This window comes from Procambarus clarkii, chromosome 2 (genome assembly GCF_040958095.1).
Source record: "Procambarus clarkii isolate CNS0578487 chromosome 2, FALCON_Pclarkii_2.0, whole genome shotgun sequence".
Lineage (NCBI taxonomy): Eukaryota > Metazoa > Arthropoda > Malacostraca > Decapoda > Cambaridae > Procambarus > Procambarus clarkii.
Window position 1 is genome coordinate 51,985,434 of NC_091151.1, and position 20,760 is coordinate 52,006,193.

Consider the following 20,760-nt stretch of genomic DNA (forward strand, 5'->3'; position numbering starts at 1 on the left):
TGAATTTCCTGCAACAACTCCAATGATCTAAAGGTCTTTTGTGATGACTCTCTTGAATCCCACAAAGTCATAACGAAGTCCTATCCTGAGCCTTTGAGTCCTGGTACGAATCCTGTGAACCGCTTTCTAAGTGTGGCTGAGGCGATCTTCTGTTCAGTAGTAAGCACTTTACTGTGATCATGCACGCTGCGCATGTCACCATAACGCTTGTCTTCTCCCCTCAGCACCCATAAGACTGATGGTCGTTGTGTAGTCCCTGACGAAAAAACTCAAATATATCCATTATATTCACACATTACTTGCGTAGGATGACCACGCAAATCAATTCTTAGTAAATATAAAAGTACTTTCATGCAGGCCACCTCGGCAGCTACGCAATGTGTTTCTGTCCTAAGAATAAAGATTTCAACTTTGTCGGCGAATCTGATCCTGAATCACCTCGACAACTCTTGAATGCTTTCAGGTAGAGTTGTTGCATCACGGGTCTTCACATTAAGGACATCGTACAGGTCTCAGACCGCGGTGTTCGAAACTGAGTAGAGCGCAGTTGGAAGCGGCCAAGCCAAGGTGATCTATGGAGAACAAAGGAGTTCTTCAAGCCTCTTCTGAAGCAGGTAGAGCCCACATGACCCACAAAACGTCACAGTGATTGTCTTATATAATACCTTGTGATCAATCACATCTTGCGTCCTGTTCGCAATAACAGATAACGTGACTGAGTGCCAGACCAACCAAGAAATCAGAGATATCTGATGCGCATCATCATTCCTCAAAACACAAAATTACTAATTTTACAAAGTCAAATTAAATGTATATTGTCAAATAAAATAGACATGATAGACATTTGTGTGGTATGTTTACCTGTGACATAATTGTAATATTGTCTCAATCTAAATTTGGTGTTTAGCACTAAATAACATTTTATGTTATCGATATTGTGGCACTTCATCATAAATATACATAATTCATTTCACAAAGATTACTGCGTGCCGGACTGTAGTCAAGTCAGTCTAAATGTCAGTCCTCTTATTTATTTCCCAGAGAATTAACAACGTGATTAATAATATCTTACAAACAAATTATTAAGAGTCCTTTCCATCATAACTTATTTCACTAATGATAAATTCAGGCAAGAAACATACACACATGCATTATAGTGGGGAAAATAGGCTAGAGTTAGCTTACCAAAGGGGGAAAAAATCACCCTAACGTTCATCGTAGGGAGACGATTGGCTCGGGAGAGTGGCGAGCGCCTCGACAACCCACGCCCCAGGGTCGACGCCTTGGCAGGTGATCAATCATTTATCCTCCAGAGGGCCATAAGCTGTCATGCTAGAGAGATGAATATGTTCCTTGAATATTGCTGCTTTATTTCTCTCGTATGCTGGTGGGAGTCCGCAGCAGTAATACCGGAGCATATATTCCTGCTTCTCTCCTCTGGTCACATGCATTGTTGATAGGTGGAGGAAAGACCTGTTTTTCTGTTGATAGGTGGATGGAAGACGTTTTTCTGTTGATAGGTGGATGGAAGACGTTTTTCTGTTGATAGGTGGATGGAAGACGTTTTTCTGTTGATAGGTGGATGGAAGACCAGTTTATCTATTCATAGGTGGATGGAAGACCTGTTTTTCTGTTGATTGGTGAAGAAAGACGTATTTTCTGTTGATAGGTGGATGGAGGATCTGTTTTTCTGTTGACAGGTGGATGGATGACCTGTTTTTTTGTTGATAGGTGGATGGAGGATCTGTTTTTCTGTTGACAGGTGGATGGATGACCTGTTTTTCTGTTGATAGGTGGATGGTGGACCTGTTTTTCTGGAACACAAAGTGCTCTCATGCTTAAACATATATTTTCTACATGCTTCTCCTCCCTTAGAACACCTGGCCCAGGAAAGATGCTTTGCGTGATGATGACATCGTCCACCTGTCTCCTCCTCCTCTAGACGTTTTCCACTTAAGACATCTTTTTTCCAATTAAGATGTTGCTCTATACCAAACGAAGCCTCAATACCTGGCTGCTGCCTCTCGAGACAAAACTCTGGTTTACTCTAAACTCTGGTTCAAGTTTAACTCTAAAAATCTCTGGTTTTAGAGTTTATGGTAAACTCAACTATACTTCTAGCGTGCCTACTATATCTAAGAGTATGCCAGAACCAGGAATAAGTCTTCATACCAGGAAAAGATGTTAAGATGTGACCGAGGCTCATAACAGTAGTTAAGATGGTTACCATGAGAAAGCAAGTGTATAGTAAAGATTGTTAGAGAGATGAAGATAATGTGTGGTGAAGATGTATCCCTATGTCACCCCGAGTAACGCCTTCTAATATACATGTATATATCCGCCTCGATGAAAGAACATGTCTGTCCATGGTTTGAGGCCAAACGCTTAGGGCTAGACTCACCCAATTTACCAAGATGAATGATTGGGAATGTCATTCGCCAGTCTTGGTCGACTCCAGTGCTACACATTAATAAACGTCGGCAGGTATAGCGACCTGTCCTGAAATATAGTTGTATTTTCCATTGAATTATTTAGCAGTTTATGGAGACTGGGAGAGAGTCGGTCACAGTCGATCAGATCCCCCCCCTCTCATCCCCTAGTGTAGAATATACAAAAATAAAAATATATACTTCACCAAAATAATAATAAACGAATGTATCAATGTAGTTACTGAAGCCATGATAGGTAGGAGAGTGTAGCAGTCTGAAATACATCTGATGAAGCTTATGACGAACTAGCTGTACCCGGCCACGCGTTGCTGTGGCTCAGCAACGCATGTGCGTTGCTGAGCCACAGCAACTTTCCTCTGTCCCTCCAGACCTTCCCCCTTTTTTCCCCCTCCCCATCACCTTATCCTCCAAACCATCCTCCATTCTCCCGTTCCTTCATCTACCCAACCATTCCCCACTCTCCCATCCCCTTATCCTCCCCACCATTTCTCCCTGCCCCGTCCCCTTGTCCTAGCCACCATCCGCCACACCACCGTCCCCTCGTCCTCCCCACTATCTCCCATTCCCTCGTCCCCTCGTCCTCCCCACCATTCCCCACTCCCTCGTCTGATGCCTTCTAAATGATCTGATGTTGCCATCAGAAAATTGGGAACATCAAATGATCTGATGTTCCCATCACTGAAATATATATCAAAAACAGTTAAATATATGGAATGAAAAACGATGAAAAAATTAAAACATAAAGTATACTCACGAAATGAACGGTATGTTAAACAACGCAGCTGAATTCCAACGCAGTGTCACAAAAAATAATTATATCAAAATGAAAATAAATCAAAATTTATGAAAATTCAATTTATCAATGAAATCGGGAACACTGAAATAGGAATCGTAACATATTTAGAATAACGTGTGTTGCTCTTAAGTGCAACAGTTGGCGCTGTGTTTTTAAAAAAAGCAAGTTTTTACCAGTCACATGTGTGGCATCTATACTTAAACTCATGAAATGAACGGTAAGTTAAATAACACAGCTCAATTCTAACGCAATGTCACTCAAAATAATTATATCAAATGAAAAAAAAAATGAAATCTATGAAAATTCTATTTGTCAGTGCAATCGGAAACATTGAAATGGAAATGTAACATATATAGTATAGCGTGTGTTGCTCTTATGTGCAACAGATGACTGTTTCTTAAAAAAAAATGTTTTTACCAGTCACAGGTGTGGCATCTGTCCTTATACTTATGAAATGAACGGTACGGTAAACAACACAGGCCAATTCCAACACAATCTCACAAAAAATTATTAAATCAAAATTAAAATATATCGAAATGTATGTAATTAAATTAATGCAATCGGAAACTATGAAATGGAATCGTAACATAGTTAGTATAGCGTGTGTTGCTATTACGTGCCACAGATGGCGTTGTTTTTCAAAATCATGTTTTTACCTGTCACAGGTGTGGCATCTATATAGTAGGAATATAAAAAACACGCGAATATTCGAATGAAACGTTGTGTCAAATTTTTAAAGCAATCAGTTAAAATCTTTCAGAGATTATATCGTGTGTGTTGCTCTTACGTCCAACAGATGGCGCTGTTTAAAAAAAAAATGTCTTTTTCCTGTCACAGGTGAGGCATGTATATAGTAGGTAAATGAAAGCACTCACCTATTCGAATGCAACGTTGTGTCAAAATTTCAAAGCAATCGGTAAAGAGGTTTCAATATTTTCCTCACACGAAAAACACATGAAAAACACAGTTTAAAAAAAAAGTTTTTTCCCGTCACAGACGTGACATCTATATAGTATGTATTAAAACCCGCTCGGATGCCAATGGAACATTTTGTGAAAATTTCAAAGCAATCGGGGAAGGACTTTTGGAGATTAGAGATTTTGAGCAGACGAACATTTCCAATTTTCTTTATATAGATTATAGTGGATGCTGTAAATAGCACTGGTCTCCTGTCACCTTCACGGCTGTCAGTCATCAGCTAAATTATCCAGATTTCGCTTTGAAAAATTTAAATATTTCTGATTTAATCGAATTTATTTTTTTATTGTTCGGTTACTGCTATGTTATAGTCTAATAGGTACAACACATTTTGATATTTGTAAAATTCAATTGTAAAATAATGTACGTATTGACGAAACACGAGGTAGTAAAGACACATGAACATTTTTAGTTAATATATGCCACTAAACTCAATTCTTGTTACATCCGCATCATAGTTTTTCTGTTTTATAATATTAATTTGGTATCATTGTTCTTGGAGGTATCTGGCGATGTACTTTTGATTTAAAATCTTTACTAAGAAAATTCATTTTAAATATAATCTAACGATGGCTTGAACAGAGATATTTGCCATCCGGTTGGTGGTTGAATTATCCAGCTCTGAAGTTTGACCTAACTCTAGGATATTTGCATCCAGAGTAGGCTCATCAACCTGTTAACACAGCCCACTTTCTAACATATCATCATCAACCTGGTAACACAGCACACTTTCTAACATATAATCATCAACCTGGTAACACAGCACACTTTATAACATATAATCATCAACCTGGTAACACAGCACACTTTCTAACATAGTATCATCAACCACTTAACAAAGCTCAGTGTCTAACATGGTAGCATCATCAACCAGTTAGCTCAACACATTTTCTAACATTGCATCATCAACCACTTAACACAAAACAGCTTTTAACATAGCACCATCAGCCAGTTAGCACAGTACAGTGTCTTACATAGCACCATCAACCAGTTAGCACAACCCCCATCCATATAAGTTTATGCACAATTTTCAAGAAATATCAAAGATGTGCTTTTTCCATTCTTATATTGGCGTATTAAAACCATCGACATTAATTACTTGACAATACCTGTATATTGATGCTTTTCGGACACATATTTGTCTAGATTTTTCAGGTGCAGAGCGAGTGGTCTGAAAATTGCCCGTGAATATTAATGTTGTTATTTTCTCTTAACTCTGGAACACATTTTGTGGTGGCGGGGATTGTGCCCGAGGGATGAGAGGGGCTTGTGAAGCCTAGGAAGAAGACCTCTGGCTGAATGATATGTGACAGTTTTCCATCATATAAGGATTGTCTAGACAATTGTCTTGTTGGTGTACAGTGCTCTATCTACTAAGGTGTGACTCTGTTAGGAAGTTTACCATAAGATTTGTACGATTTACACGAAGGTCATGTATTTATTCCATTTAAACTATGGTTATAAAAACCAGAGGACCATAATGGCAGGTAACATAAACCTGTATTTTATGTTACCTGTAAACCTGTAAATTAACAACCGTATTTCTAGACAATATATACTCAGGTGTTTTTTTATAATATCTTGTCATTTTTCTCAATATCTACCTAGGTAGTTTGTTTCATATGTGAGCAATCATCATTTATATTTGATATCGACATTTGCATCATCTTGTTTAATCATTACTACTAAAACTACAGCAACACTGTTTTGCATACTCAGTAAGTTATTAATTTGTGTTCATGTAATACAGGTCTATTCCATACCATGCATCGAAGATTGAGAACATATTTCGCTTTGATGTTGGTATATACTTTATTAGTTTAATTTGTTTACTAAATAGCATTATATTATTAAATATGACCGAAAAAGTAAGATTAATAATTCTAACACGAATTTTCTCAATCTTTCGTACATTTCTTTTCACTGTTGGTGGTAATTCAAAAATCAATTCTCCAAAATTCATTTTTATTTCTAGTCTGACGCGACACTTGAGCGCGTTTCGTAAAACTTATTACATTTTCAAAGACTTTAGTTTACACATACACAACTGAATAGTACTTACACATCTCCGATTTGTTTAAATCTACATTTGAGTGAGGTGGATGGGGTGAGGTGGTATTAAGAGGGTATTAAATTCATCAACACAAGAGCTCCATTAAGGAACATATAATCTCTTCCCACAACCAAACCATCGCCAGAGAAATCCTAGTAAACAACACAGAAATCATCGATAGATACAGCGATAGCAGACGGCTTGACGTTTGCGAGGCACTACACATTAAAAAGTCAACACCAGCAATCAACAGCCAATTAATGCACAACTATATTCTACCCACCTCAAGACTCCGCTCCAATATAGAAGCATCAAGAAATATGGACCAATAGGCTTTCTACAATCACTTCCATTCAATACCCATTGTTTCGTGTTCTGTCTTGTGTTGATGAATTTAATACCCTATTAATACCACCTCACCCCATCCACCTCACTCAAATGTAGATATAAACAAATTGGAGATGTGTAAGTTCTATTCAGTTGTGTATGTGTAAACTAAAGTCTTTGAAAATGTAATAAGTTTTACGAAACGCGCTCAAGTGTCGCGTCAGACTAGAAATAAAAATGAATTTTGGAGAATTGATTTTTGAATTACCACCAACAGTGAAAAGAAATGTACGAACGATTGAGAAAATTCGTGTTAGAATTATTAATCTTACTTTTTCGGTCATATTTAATAATATATGTCTACAGGAAAGACTGCTACCAAAATATACTAATATTAAATAGCATTAATATATTCCCATGGAACGAGCATGAATTCTTTGAAGTTTGCCATGTCATGTCATATGAAGGAAGGTTATACAGAAATTTTGTATAAAGCCAAACGTTCTTGTTGACTTGTTTAAGAGTCTGTACTCAGTCGTCTCAGTCAAGAGTCTCAATGTACTCAGTCATCATCATTAACATGGAGGCTGTCGTTGTTGAACAAGTGATGTTTTGAAAATGACCAACATGCTTGCAAATGTTGCTCCATGCACTAAACAACACCGGAAACAAAAGCTTATGTGATCATTGCAACCGATATTAAAATATTATTTCTCGTTCACTTGCTAAATCAAACGTTTTAGCTTATCAGACAAATCAAGATCTGATTTCTTTATGCTTTTTTACACCCACATTACTACCGAAAACATATTTTTTAAGTTATTTTTACACATTCCTCATTCAGAGCTTCAGTGAGGCTTTTAACTCATGAGCCTCGGAGGTAGAGACGTGGGGAGCAGAGACGTGGGAGGCCGAGACAGTGGGGAGCAGAGACGTGGGTAGCGGAGACGTGGGAGGCAGAGCCGTGGGGAGCAGAGACGCGGGGAGCAGAGACGTGGGTAGCGGAGACGTGGGTAGCGGAGACGTGGGAGGCAGAGACGTGGGGAGCAGAGACGTGGGGAGCAGAGACGTGGGGAGCAGAGACGTGGGGAGCAGAGACGTGGGTAGCGGAAGACGTGGGTAGCGGAGACGTGGGTAGCAGAGACGTGGGGAGGCAGAGACGTGGGGAGCAGAGACGTGGGGAGCAGAGACGAGGGGAGCAGAGACGTGGGTAGCGGAGACGTGGGGAGCAGAGACATGGGAGGCAAAGACGTGAGGAGCAGAGACGTGGGGAGGCAGAGACGTGGGGAGCAGAGACGTGGGGAGCAGGAGACGTGGGTAGCAGGAGACGTGGGTAGCAGGAGACGTGGGTAGCAGAGACGTGGGGAGGCAGAGACGTGGGGAGCAGAGACGTGGGGAGCAGAGACGTGGGGAGCAGAGACGTGGGAGGCAGAGACGTGGGGAGCAGAGACGTGGGGAGCAGAGACGTGGGAGGCAGAGACGTGGGGAGCAGAGACGTGGGGAGGCAGAGACGTGGGGAGTAGAGACGTGGGGAGGCAGAGACGTGGGGAGCAGAGACGTGGTAGGCAGATACGTGGGGAGCAGAGACGTGGGGAGCAGAGACGTGGGTAGCGGAGACGTGGTTAGCAGAGACGTGAGGAGCGAGACGTGGGGAGCAGAGACGTGGGGAGCAGAGACGTGGGGAGCAGAGACGTGGGAGGCAGAGACGTGGGGAGCAGAGACGTGGGTAGCGGAGACGTGGTTAGCAGAGACGTGAGGAGCGAGACGTGGGGAGCAGAGACGTGGGGAGCAGAGACGTGGGGAGCAGAGACGTGGGGAGCAGAAACGTGGGGAGCAGAGACGTGGGAGGCAGAGACGTGGGGAGCAGAGACGTGGGGAGCAGAGACGTGGGTAGCGGAGACGTGGTTAGCAGAGACGTGAGGAGCGAGACGTGGGGAGCAGAGACGTGGGGAGCAAAGACGTGGGAGGCAGAGACGTGGGGAGCAAAGACGTGGGAGGCAGAGACGTGGGGAGCAGAGACGTGGGGAGCAGAGACGTGGGTAGCGGAGACGTGGTTAGCAGAGACGTGAGGAGTGAGACGTGGGTAGCAGAGACGTGGGGAGCAGAGACGTGGGGAGCAGAAACGTGGGGAGCAGAGACGTGTGGAGCAGAGACGAGGGGAGCAGAGACGTGGGGAGCAGAGACGTGGGTAGCGGAGACGTGGGTAGCGAAGACGTGAGAGGCAGAGACGTGGGGAGCAGAGACGTGGGGAGTAGAGACGTGGGAAGCAGAAACGTGGGGTGCAGAGACGTGGGGAGCAGAGACGTGGGGAGAAGAGACGTGGGGTGCAGAGACGAGGGGAGCAGAGACGTGGGGAGCAGAGACGTGGGTAGCGGAGACGTGGGGAGCAGTGACGTGGGGTGCAGAAACGTGCGGAGCAGAGACGTAGGGAGCAGAGACGTGGGAAGCAGAAACGTGGGGTGCAGAGAAGTGGGGAGCAGAGACGTGGGGAGCAGAGACGTGGGGTGCAGAGACGTGGGTAACAGAGACGTGGGGAGCAGAGACGTGGGAGGCAGAGACGTGGGTAGCAGAGACGTGGGTAGCAGAGACGTGGGGCGTAGAGACGTGGGGTGCAGAGACGTGGGTAGCAGAGACGTCTGAAGCAGAGACGTGGGGAGCAGAGACGTGGGGTGCAGAAACGTGCGGAGCATAGACGTGGGGAGCAGAGACGTGGGACGCAGAAACGTGCGGAGCAGAGACGTGTGGAGCAGAGACGTGGGGAGCAGAGACGTGGGGAGCAGAGACGTGGAGAGCAGAGACGTGGAGAGCAGAGACGTGGAGAGCAGAGACGAGGTGAGCAGAGACGTGGAGAGCAGAGACGTGGGAGGCAGAGACGTGGGAGGCAGAGACGTGGGTAGCAGAGGCGTGGGGAGCAGAGACGTGGGAAGCAGAGACGTGGAGAGCAGAGACGTGGGAGGCAGAGACGTGGAGAGCAGAGACGTGGAGAGCAGAGACGTGGGGAGCAGAGACGTGGGGAGCAGAGACGTGGGGAGCAGAGACGTGGGGAGCAGAGACGTGGGGAGCAGAGACGTGGGGAGCAGAGACGTGGGGAGCAGAGACGTGGGGAGCAGAGACGTGGGGAGGCAGAGACGTGGGGAGCAGAGACGAGGGGAGCAGAGACGTGGGGAGCAGAGACTTGGGAGGCAAAGACGTGAGGAGCAGAGACGTGGGGAGCAGAGACGTGGGGAGCAGAGACGTGGGGAGCAGAGACGTGGGGAGCAGAGACGTGGGGAGCAGAGACGTGGGGAGCAGAGACGTGGGGAGCAGAGACGTGGGGAGCAGAGACGTGGGGAGCAGAGACGTGGGTAGCGGAGACGTGGGGAGCGGAGACGTGGGGAGCAGAGACGTGGGGAGCAGAGACGTGGGGAGCAGAGACGTGGGTAGCGGAGACGTAGGGAGCAGTGACGTGGGGAGCAGAGACGTGGGGAGCAGAGACGTGGGTAGCGGAGACGTGGGGAGCGGAGACGTGGGGAGCAGAGACGTGGGGAGCAGAGACGTGGGGAGCAGAGACGTGGGTAGCGGAGACGTGGGAAGCAGAGACGTGGGTAGCAGAGACGTGGGTAGCAGAGACGTGGGGAGCAGAGACGTGGGGAGCAGAGACGTGGGTAGCGGAGACGTGGGGAGCAGAGACGTGGGGAGCAGAGACGTGGGTAGCGGAGACGTGGGAAGCAGAGACGTGGGGAGCAGAGACGTGGGGAGCAGAGACGTGGGGAGCAGAGACGTGGGGAGCAGAGACGTGGGTAGCGGAGACGTGGGAAGCAGAGACGTGGGGAGCGGAGACGTGGGGAGCAGAGACGTGGGGAGGCAGAGACGTGGGGAGCGGAGACGTGGGGAGCAGAGACGTGGGGAGCAGAGACGTGGGGAGCAGAGACGTGGGTAGCGGAGACGTGGGAAGCAGAGACGTGGGTAGCAGAGACGTGGGTAGCAGAGACGTGGGGAGCAGAGACGTGGGGAGCAGAGACGTGGGGAGAAGAGACGTGGGTAGCGGAGACGTGGGGAGCAGAGACGTGGGGAGCAGAGACGTGGGGAGCAGAGACGTGGGGAGCAGAGACGTGGGTAGCGGAGACGTGGGAAGCAGAGACGTGGGTAGCAGAGACGTGGGTAGCAGAGACGTGGGGAGCAGAGACGTGGGGAGCAGAGACGTGGGGAGCAGAGACGTGGGTAGCGGAGACGTGGGAAGCAGAGACGTGGGGAGCAGAGACGTGGGGAGCAGAGACGTGGGGAGCAGAGACGTGGGTAGCGGAGACGTGGGAAGCAGAGACGTGGGGAGCGGAGACGTGGGGAGCAGAGACGTGGGGAGGCAGAGCCGTGGGGAGCGGAGACGTGGGGAGCAGAGACGTGGGGAGCAGAGACGTGGGGAGCAGAGACGTGGGTAGCGGAGACGTGGGAAGCAGAGACGTGGGTAGCAGAGACGTGGGTAGCAGAGACGTGGGGAGCAGAGACGTGGGGAGCAGAGACGTGGGGAGAAGAGACGTGGGTAGCGGAGACGTGGGGAGCAGAGACGTGGGGAGCAGAGACGTGGGGAGCAGAGACGTGGGGAGCAGAGACGTGGGGAGCAGAGACGTGGGTAGCGGAGACGTGGGAAGCAGAGACGTGGGTAGCAGAGACGTGGGTAGCAGAGACGTGGGGAGCAGAGACGTGGGGAGCAGAGACGTGGGGAGCAGAGACGTGGGTAGCGGAGACGTGGGAAGCAGAGACGTGGGGAGCAGAGACGTGGGGAGCAGAGACGTGGGGAGCAGAGACGTGGGGAGCAGAGACGTGGGGAGCAGAGACGTGGGGAGGCAGAGACGTGGGGAGCAGAGACGTGGGGAGCATAGACGTGGGGAGCAGAGACGTGGGGAGCAGAGACGTGGGTAGTGGAGACGTGGGAAGCAGAGACGTGGGTAGCAGAGACGTGGGTAGCAGAGACGTGGGGAGCAGAGACGTGGGGAGCAGAGACGTGGGGAGCAGAGACGTGGGTAGCGGAGACGTGGGGAGCGGAGACGTGGGGAGCAGAGACGTGGGGAGCAGAGACGTGGGGAGCAGAGACGTGGGTAGCGGAGACGTGGGGAGCAGTGACGTGGGGAGCAGAGACGTGGGGAGCAGAGACGTGGGTAGCGGAGACGTGGGGAGCGGAGACGTGGGGAGCAGAGACGTGGGGAGCAGAGACGTGGGGAGCAGAGACGTGGGTAGCGGAGACGTGGGAAGCAGAGACGTGGGTTGCAGAGACGTGGGTAGCAGAGACGTGGGGAGCAGAGACGTGGGGAGCAGAGACGTGGGTAGCGGAGACGTGGGGAGCAGAGACGTGGGGAGCAGAGACGTGGGTAGCGGAGACGTGGGAAGCAGAGACGTGGGGAGCAGAGACGTGGGGAGCAGAGACGTGGGGAGCAGAGACGTGGGGAGCAGAGACGTGGGTAGCGGAGACGTGGGAAGCAGAGACGTGGGGAGCGGAGACGTTAGGAGCAGAGACGTGGGGAGGAAGAGACGTGGGGAGCGGAGACGTGGGGAGCAGAGACGTGGGGAGCAGAGACGTGGGGAGCAGAGACGTGGGTAGCGGAGACGTGGGAAGCAGAGACGTGGGTAGCAGAGACGTGGGTAGCAGAGACGTGGGGAGCAGAGACGTGGGTAGCGGAGACGTGGGGAGCAGAGACGTGGGGAGCAGAGACGTGGGTAGCGGAGACGTGGGGAGCAGAGACGTGGGGAGCAGAGACGTGGGGAGCAGAGACGTGGGGAGCAGAGACGTGGGTAGCGGAGACGTGGGAAGCAGAGACGTGGGTAGCAGAGACGTGGGTAGCAGAGACGTGGGGAGCAGAGACGTGGGGAGCAGAGACGTGGGGAGCAGAGACGTGGGTAGCGGAGACGTGGGAAGCAGAGACGTGGGGAGCAGAGACGTGGGGAGCAGAGACGTGGGGAGCAGAGACGTGGGGAGCAGAGACGTGGGGAGCAGAGACGTGGGGAGGCAGAGACGTGGGGAGCAGCAGAGACGTGGGGAGCAGAGACGTGGGGAGCAGAGACGTGGGGAGCAGAGACGTGGGTAGTGGAGACGTGGGAAGCAGACGTGGGTAGCAGAGACGTGGGTAGCAGAGACGTGGGGAGCAGAGACGTGGGGAGCAGAGACGTGGGGAGCAGAGACGTGGGTAGCGGAGACGTGGGAAGCAGAGACGTGGGTAGCAGAGACGTGGGTAGCAGAGACGTGGGGAGCAGAGACGTGGGGAGCAGAGACGTGGGGAGCAGAGACGTGGGTAGCGGAGACGTGGGAAGCAGAGACGTGGGGAGCGGAGACGTGGGGAGCAGAGACGTGGGGAGGCAGAGACGTGGGGAGCGGAGACGTGGGGAGCAGAGACGTGGGGAGCAGAGACGTGGGAGACAGAGACGTGGGGAGCAGAAACGTGGGGAGCAGAGACGTGGGGAGCAGAGACCTGGGGAGTAGAGACGTGGGTAGAGGAGACGTGGGGAGCGGAGACGTGGGGAGCAGAGACGTGGGGAGCAGAGACGTGGGTAGCGGAGACGTGGGTAGCAGAGACGTGGGGAGCAGAGACGTGGGGAGCAGAGACGTGGGGAGCAGAGACGTGGGGAGCAGAGACGTGGGGAGCAGAGACGTGGGGAGCAGAGACGTGGGGAGCAGAGACGTGGGGAGCAGAGACGTGGGGAGCAGAGACGTGGGAGCAGAGACGTGGGTAGCGGAGACGTGGGGAGCAGAGACGTGGGGAGCAGAGACGTGGGGAGCAGAGACGTGGGAGCAGAGACGTGGGTAGCGGAGACGTGGGAAGCAGAGACGTGGGTAGCAGAGACGTGGGTAGCAGAGACGTGGGGAGCAGAGACGTGGGGAGCAGAGACGTGGGTAGCAGAGACGTGGGGAGCAGAGACGTGGGGAGCAGGAGACGTGGGGAGCAGAGACGTGGGTAGCGGAGACGTGGGTAGCGAGACGTGGGGAGCAGAGACGTGGGGAGCAGAGGACGTGGGGAGCAGAGACGTGGGGAGGCAGAGACGTGGGGAGCAGAGACGTGGGAAGCAGAGACGTGGGGAGCAGAGACGTGGGGAGCAGACGTGGGGAGCAGAGACGTGGGGAGCAGAGACGTGGGTAGCGGAGACGTGGGAGCAGAGACGTGGTGAGGCAGAGACGTGGGAAGCAGAGACGTGGGAGCAGAGACGTGGGGAGCAGAGACGTGGGAAGCAGAGACGTGGGGAGCGGAGACGTTAGGAGCAGAGACGTGGGGAGGAAGAGACGTGGGGAGCGGAGACGTGGGGAGCAGAGACGTGGGGAGCAGAGACGTGGGGAGCAGAGACGTGGGTAGCGGAGACGTGGGAAGCAGAGACGTGGGTAGCAGAGACGTGGGTAGCAGAGACGTGGGGAGCAGAGACGTGGGGAGCAGAGACGTGGGGAGCAGAGACGTGGGTAGCGGAGACGTGGGGAGCAGAGGACGTGGGGAGCAGAGACGTGGGGAGCAGAGACGTGGGGAGCAGAGACGTGGGTAGCGGAGACGTGGGAAGCAGAGACGTGGGTAGCAGAGACGTGGGTAGCAGAGACGTGGGGAGCAGAGACGTGGGGAGCAGAGACGTGGGGAGCAGAGACGTGGGTAGCGGAGACGTGGGAAGCAGAGACGTGGGGAGCAGAGACGTGGGGAGCAGAGACGTGGGGAGCAGAGACGTGGGGAGCAGAGACGTGGGGAGCAGAGACGTGGGGAGGCAGAGACGTGGGGAGCAGCAGAGACGTGGGGAGCAGAGACGTGGGGAGCAGAGACGTGGGGAGCAGAGACGTGGGTAGTGGAGACGTGGGAAGCAGACGTGGGTAGCAGAGACGTGGGTAGCAGAGACGTGGGGAGCAGAGACGTGGGGAGCAGAGACGTGGGGAGCAGAGACGTGGGTAGCGGAGACGTGGGAAGCAGAGACGTGGGTAGCAGAGACGTGGGTAGCAGAGACGTGGGGAGCAGAGACGTGGGGAGCAGAGACGTGGGGAGCAGAGACGTGGGTAGCGGAGACGTGGGAAGCAGAGACGTGGGGAGCGGAGACGTGGGGAGCAGAGACGTGGGGAGGCAGAGACGTGGGGAGCGGAGACGTGGGGAGCAGAGACGTGGGGAGCAGAGACGTGGGAGACAGAGACGTGGGGAGCAGAAACGTGGGGAGCAGAGACGTGGGGAGCAGAGACCTGGGGAGTAGAGACGTGGGTAGAGGAGACGTGGGGAGCGGAGACGTGGGGAGCAGAGACGTGGGGAGCAGAGACGTGGGTAGCGGAGACGTGGGAAGCAGAGACGTGGGTAGCGGAGACGTGGGAAGCAGAGACGTGGGTAGCAGAGACGTGGGTAGCAGAGACGTGGGTAGCAGAGACGTGGGGAGCAGAGACGTGGGGAGCAGAGACGTGGGGAGCAGAGACGTGAGGAGGCAGAGACTTGGGAGGCAGAGACGTGGGTAGCGGAGACGTGGGGAGCAGAGACGTGGGTAGCGGAGACGTGGGAAGCAGAGACGTGGGTAGCAGAGACGTGGGTAGCAGAGACGTGGGGAGCAGAGACGTGGGGAGCAGAGACGTGGGGAGCAGAGACGTGGGTAGCGGAGACGTGGGAAGCAGAGACGTGGGGAGCGGAGACGTGGGGAGCAGAGACGTGGGGAGGCAGAGACGTGGGGAGCGGAGACGTGGGGAGCAGAGACGTGGGGAGCAGAGACGTGGGAGACAGAGACGTGGGGAGCAGAAACGTGGGGAGCAGAGACGTGGGGAGCAGAGACCTGGGGAGTAGAGACGTGGGTAGAGGAGACGTGGGGAGCGGAGACGTGGGGAGCAGAGACGTGGGGAGCAGAGACGTGGGTAGCGGAGACGTGGGAAGCAGAGACGTGGGTAGCGGAGACGTGGGAAGCAGAGACGTGGGTAGCAGAGACGTGGGTAGCAGAGACGTGGGTAGCAGAGACGTGGGGAGCAGAGACGTGGGGAGCAGAGACGTGGGGAGCAGAGACGTGAGGAGGCAGAGACTTGGGAGGCAGAGACGTGGGTAGCGGAGACGTGGGGAGCAGAGACGTGGGTAGCGGAGACGTGGGAAGCAGAGACGTGGGTAGCAGAGACGTGGGTAGCAGAGACGTGGGTAGCAGAGACGTGGGGAGCAGAGACGTGGGGAGCAGAGACGTGGGGAGCAGAGACGTGGGAGGCAGAGACGTGTTGAGCAGAGACGTGGGGAGCAGAGACGTGGGGAGCAGAGACGTGGGGAGCAGAGACGTGGGGAGGCAGAGACGTGGGGAGCAGAGACGTGGGGAGCAGAGACGTGGGGAGCAAAGACGTGAGGAGGCAGAGACGTGGGGAGGCAGTGACGTGGGTAGCAGAGACGTGGTGAGCTGAGACGTGGGTAGCGGAGACGTGGGAGCAGAGACGTGTTGAGGCAGAGACGTGGGAAGCAGAGACGTGGGAGCAGAGACGTGGGGAGCAGAGACGTGGGAAGCAGAGACGTGGGGAGCGGAGACGTTAGGAGCAGAGACGTGGGGAGGAAGAGACGTGGGGAGCGGAGACGTGGGGAGCAGAGACGTGGGGAGCAGAGACGTGGGGGGCAGAGACGTGGGTAGCGGAGACGTGGGAAGCAGAGACGTGGGTAGCAGAGACGTGGGTAGCAGAGACGTGGGGAGCAGAGACGTGGGGAGCAGAGACGTGGGGAGCAGAGACGTGGGTAGCGGAGACGTGGGGAGCAGAGACGTGGGGAGCAGAGACGTGGGGAGCAGAGACGTGGGGAGCAGAGACGTGGGTAGCGGAGACGTGGGAAGCAGAGACGTGGGTAGCAGAGACGTGGGTAGCAGAGACGTGGGGAGCAGAGACGTGGGGAGCTGAGACGTGGGGAGCAGAGACGTGGGTAGCGGAGACGTGGGAAGCAGATACGTGGGGAGCAGAGACGTGGGGAGCAGAGACGTGGGGAGCAGAGACGTGGGGAGCAGAGACGTGGGGAGCAGAGACGTGGGGAGGCAGAGACGTGGGGAGCAGCAGAGACGTGGGGAGCAGAGACGTGGGGAGCAGAGACGTGGGGAGCAGAGACGTGGGTAGTGGAGACGTGGGAAGCAGACGTGGGTAGCAGAGACGTGGGTAGCAGAGACGTGGGGAGCAGAGACGTGGGGAGCAGAGACGTGGGGAGCAGAGACGTGGGTAGCGGAGACGTGGGAAGCAGAGACGTGGGTAGCAGAGACGTGGGTAGCAGAGACGTGGGGAGCAGAGACGTGGGGAGCAGAGACGTGGGGAGCAGAGACGTGGGTAGCGGAGACGTGGGAAGCAGAGACGTGGGGAGCGGAGACGTGGGGAGCAGAGACGTGGGGAGGCAGAGACGTGGGGAGCGGAGACGTGGGGAGCAGAGACGTGGGGAGCAGAGACGTGGGAGACAGAGACGTGGGGAGCAGAAACGTGGGGAGCAGAGACGTGGGGAGCAGAGACCTGGGGAGTAGAGACGTGGGTAGAGGAGACGTGGGGAGCGGAGACGTGGGGAGCAGAGACGTGGGGAGCAGAGACGTGGGTAGCGGAGACGTGGGAAGCAGAGACGTGGGTAGCGGAGACGTGGGAAGCAGAGACGTGGGTAGCAGAGACGTGGGTAGCAGAGACGTGGGTAGCAGAGACGTGGGGAGCAGAGACGTGGGGAGCAGAGACGTGGGGAGCAGAGACGTGAGGAGGCAGAGACTTGGGAGGCAGAGACGTGGGTAGCGGAGACGTGGGGAGCAGAGACGTGGGTAGCGGAGACGTGGGAAGCAGAGACGTGGGTAGCAGAGACGTGGGTAGCAGAGACGTGGGTAGCAGAGACGTGGGGAGCAGAGACGTGGGGAGCAGAGACGTGGGGAGCAGAGACGTGGGGGGCAGAGACGTGTTGAGCAGAGACGTGGGGAGCAGAGACGTGGGGAGCAGAGACGTGGGGAGCAGAGACGTGGGGAGGCAGAGACGTGGGGAGCAGAGACGTGGGGAGCAGAGACGTGGGGAGCAAAGACGTGAGGAGGCAGAGACGTGGGGAGGCAGTGACGTGGGTAGCAGAGACGTGGTGAGCTGAGACGTGGGTAGCGGAGACGTGGGAGCAGAGACGTGTTGAGGCAGAGACGTGGGAAGCAGAGACGTGGGAGCAGAGACGTGGGGAGCAGAGACGTGGGAAGCAGAGACGTGGGGAGCAGAGAGGTAGGGAGCAGAGACGTGGGTAGCAGAGACCTGGGAGGCAGAGACGTGGGTAGCGGAGACGTGGGTAGCAGAGACGTGGCTAGCAGAGACGTGGGTAGGAGAGACGTGGGTAGCAGAGACGTGGGTAGCGGAGACGTGGGGAGCGGAGACGTGGGGAGCAGATACGTGGGGAGCAGAGACGTGGGGAGCAGAGACGTGGGGAGCAGAGACGTGGGGAGCAGAGACGTGGGGAGCAGAGACGTGGGGAGCAGAGACCTGGGTAGTAGAGACGTGGGTAGAGGAGACGTGGGGAGCGGAGACGTGGGGAGCAGAGACGTGGAGAGCAGACACGTGGGGAGCAGAGACGTGGGGAGCAGAGACGTGGGGAGCAGAGACGTGGGGCGCAGAGACGTGGGTAGCGGAGACGTGGGGAGCGGAGACGTGGGGAGCAGAGACGTGGGTAGCAGAGACGTGGGGGGCAGAGACGTGGGAGGCAGAGACGTGGGTAGCAGAGACGTGGGGAGCAGAGACATGGGTAGCAGAGACGTGGGGAGCAGAGACGTGGGGAGGCAGAGACTTGGGAGGCAGAGACGTGGGTAGCAGAGACGTGGGTAGCAGAGACGTGGGGAGCAGAGACGTGGGGAGCAGAGACGTGGGGAGCAGAGACGTGGGAGGCAGAGACGTGTTGAGCAGAGACGTGGGGAGCAGAGACTTGGGGAGCAGAGACGTGGGGAGCAGAGACGTGGGGAGGCAGAGACGTGGGGAGCAGAGACGTGGGGAGCAGAGACGTGGGGAGCAGAGACGTGGGGAGGCAGAGACGTGGGGAGGCAGTGACGTGGGTAGCAGAGACGTGGTGAGCTGAGACGTGGGTAGCGGAGACGTGGGAGCAGAGACGTGGGGAGGCAGAGACGTGGGAAGCAGAGACGTGGGAGCAGAGACGTGGGGAGCAGAGACGTGGGAAGCAGAGACGTGGGGAGCAGAGAGGTAGGGAGCAGAGACGTGGGTAGCAGAGACCTGGGAGGCAGAGACGTGGGTAGCGGAGACGTGGGTAGCAGAGACGTGGCTAGCAGAGACGTGGGTAGGAGAGACGTGGGTAGCAGAGACGTGGGTAGCGGAGACGTGGGAGGCAGAGACGTGGGTAGCAGAGACGTGGGTAGCAGAGACGTGGAGAGGCCGAGACGTGGGTAGCAGAGACGTGGGTAGCGGAGACGTGGGTAGCGGAGACGTGGGGAGCAGAGACGTGGCTAGCAGAGACGTGGGGAGGCAAAGACGTGGGGAGGCAAAGACGTGGGTAGCAGAGACGTGGGGATTAGAGACGTGGGAAGCAGAGACGTGGGGAGCAGAGACGTGGCTAGCAGAGACGTGGGGAGGCAGAGACGTGGGTAGCAGAGACGTGGGGAACAGAGACGTGGGAAGCAGAGACGTGGAGAGCAGAGACGTGGGGAGTAGGGACGTTCGGATCAAGAACGTGATAGACAATGCTAATTAATACTCCCCTATTCCTCCCCTCTTCCACCCACCTTTCTCCACATCCATCCCTCCCTCTTTCCCTGTTTTCTTTTCCTACGTTTCCACCTTTCCTGTCCCTTCTCCATTTTCTTTTTGCCTCCTTCTCTCTCCACACTGTTCCTCATCTGACCTCCAACCCTACACAGCCATTTCCATCCATATCTATGCGAGAGACTGTCTGTCTGTCCGTTCAAGGCTGAAGGTCAAACGCTTGGGGCTAGTCTCATCCAACCTTGCAGGGGGAATGGTCTGGGGTACTGGCCACACGCATAAGCTGGTGGGGGTCCGCATAAGTGAAATGCCTTGATATTCGTATTTGTAGAGACGCACCCCATGCGATTTTCATGATGTCAATAGTGAGGTATTTGAGGTTGCTGTGTGTAGTTTATTATAGTGAAGGTCTGGTGTTACAGTGTTACAGTGGCTCGGGGGATACTGTGTGTTGTGGATTACAGTGTTTGGTTGGTGTTACTGTTGTTGATTTTATTGTGTGGTTGGTGTTATTAGTCTGTTGTTGATTACGGAGGATTACTTTTTATTTCTGGGATCGCAGAACAGCCTATGTTCATCCCGTACCACAGACCATCACCCTCTATCAATTTTGGTGATGTCAGCACAATGATGCAGCGTGTCTGGTCGATGTTGGAGGCCACACGCATGAAAGCTAACCTCACCCAATTTGGGGGTGGGAATGGTCTGTGCTACGGAAGGAACATAGGCTAGTCTGGGTCAGCAGAATTCAAATAAGAACAGCGTGCCAGGGTCACATTCACACCCCCACGACGATTTTTGGCACTGCTCGCCGGCTACACAGCTACGTACGTATTTTCGAAACAAACTTGTAAAAACAATGTTTTCCTTATTATGCACCAGTATTCTCTGATCTCGGGAATATTAACATAAATTTCTTGCTAGTAATAATTTGTCCGTATTCCCATAAAACAGACGATCCTTCCAAAGGTTTCTCACGCCACGGCCCTTTATCAGAGTAAGGGGGTAACTATTCTTCAGTATTGCACATGACTAAGATCCTCTCACTAGTGAGAGGATCCAAAACATTAGACAAATATATGTTATATAAGAGAGACTCAACACAGAATTCCGCTCAAATGCCTCCTTCAGCTGCTGCAGACGTGTAGCATCAGGTATCTGTGTAAAAATGTCATTAATATACCTGCAGCATATGGCGGGTTTCAAGTTCAAGTCAACTAAGACCATCTGCTCTATGGTGCCCATGTAGAAGTTCGCAAACAGGACACCTAGGGGAGAACCCATGGCGACCCCTTCTACTTGCCTATACATGTGACCATCTGGGCTCAAGAAGGGTGCCTCTTTAGTATAAGCTTGGAGGAGTTTCCTTAGGAAACTACTCCAAGCCTGCATTAAAGAGGCATATTCCATTCAAACACACATTCCACCAGGATTGCAATTTGTCAGGACAGCAGTTTTCACTGCATAAAATTTTGTAATTTCAATAAGACGCGGAGAAACTGTTGCTAAACCAAGGCTGAAATTGGCTTCCCATGCAGGAACGACA

The 20,760-nt window shown here is 53.4% G+C and overlaps 2 protein-coding genes across 2 annotated transcripts in view; one reads left to right on the forward strand and one right to left on the reverse strand.

Annotated features, from left to right (window-relative positions):
* LOC123762382 (mucin-22-like) overlaps positions 1-15,768 on the forward strand; it is a 24,237-nt gene extending 8,469 nt beyond the window's left edge. The window contains exons 2-7 of the mRNA XM_069327726.1: positions 8,234-8,520; positions 9,280-9,658; positions 10,406-11,311; positions 11,461-12,288; positions 14,960-15,250; positions 15,532-15,768. Coding sequence (XP_069183827.1) covers positions 8,234-8,520; positions 9,280-9,658; positions 10,406-11,311; positions 11,461-12,288; positions 14,960-15,250; positions 15,532-15,768 — 2,928 coding nt within the window. The remainder of the gene's footprint in view (positions 1-8,233; positions 8,521-9,279; positions 9,659-10,405; positions 11,312-11,460; positions 12,289-14,959; positions 15,251-15,531) is intronic.
* Positions 15,769-16,064: 296 nt separating this feature from the next.
* LOC138366615 (mucin-6-like) lies at positions 16,065-20,498 on the reverse strand. Its single transcript, XM_069327734.1, has 3 exons — positions 20,398-20,498; positions 17,510-19,065; positions 16,065-16,417 (listed from the first exon to the last, which is right to left on the reverse strand). Exons 1-3 carry the CDS (start codon positions 20,496-20,498, stop codon positions 16,065-16,067), a joined length of 2,010 nt encoding a protein of 669 aa, XP_069183835.1.
* Between the last annotated feature and the right edge of the window lie 262 nt (positions 20,499-20,760).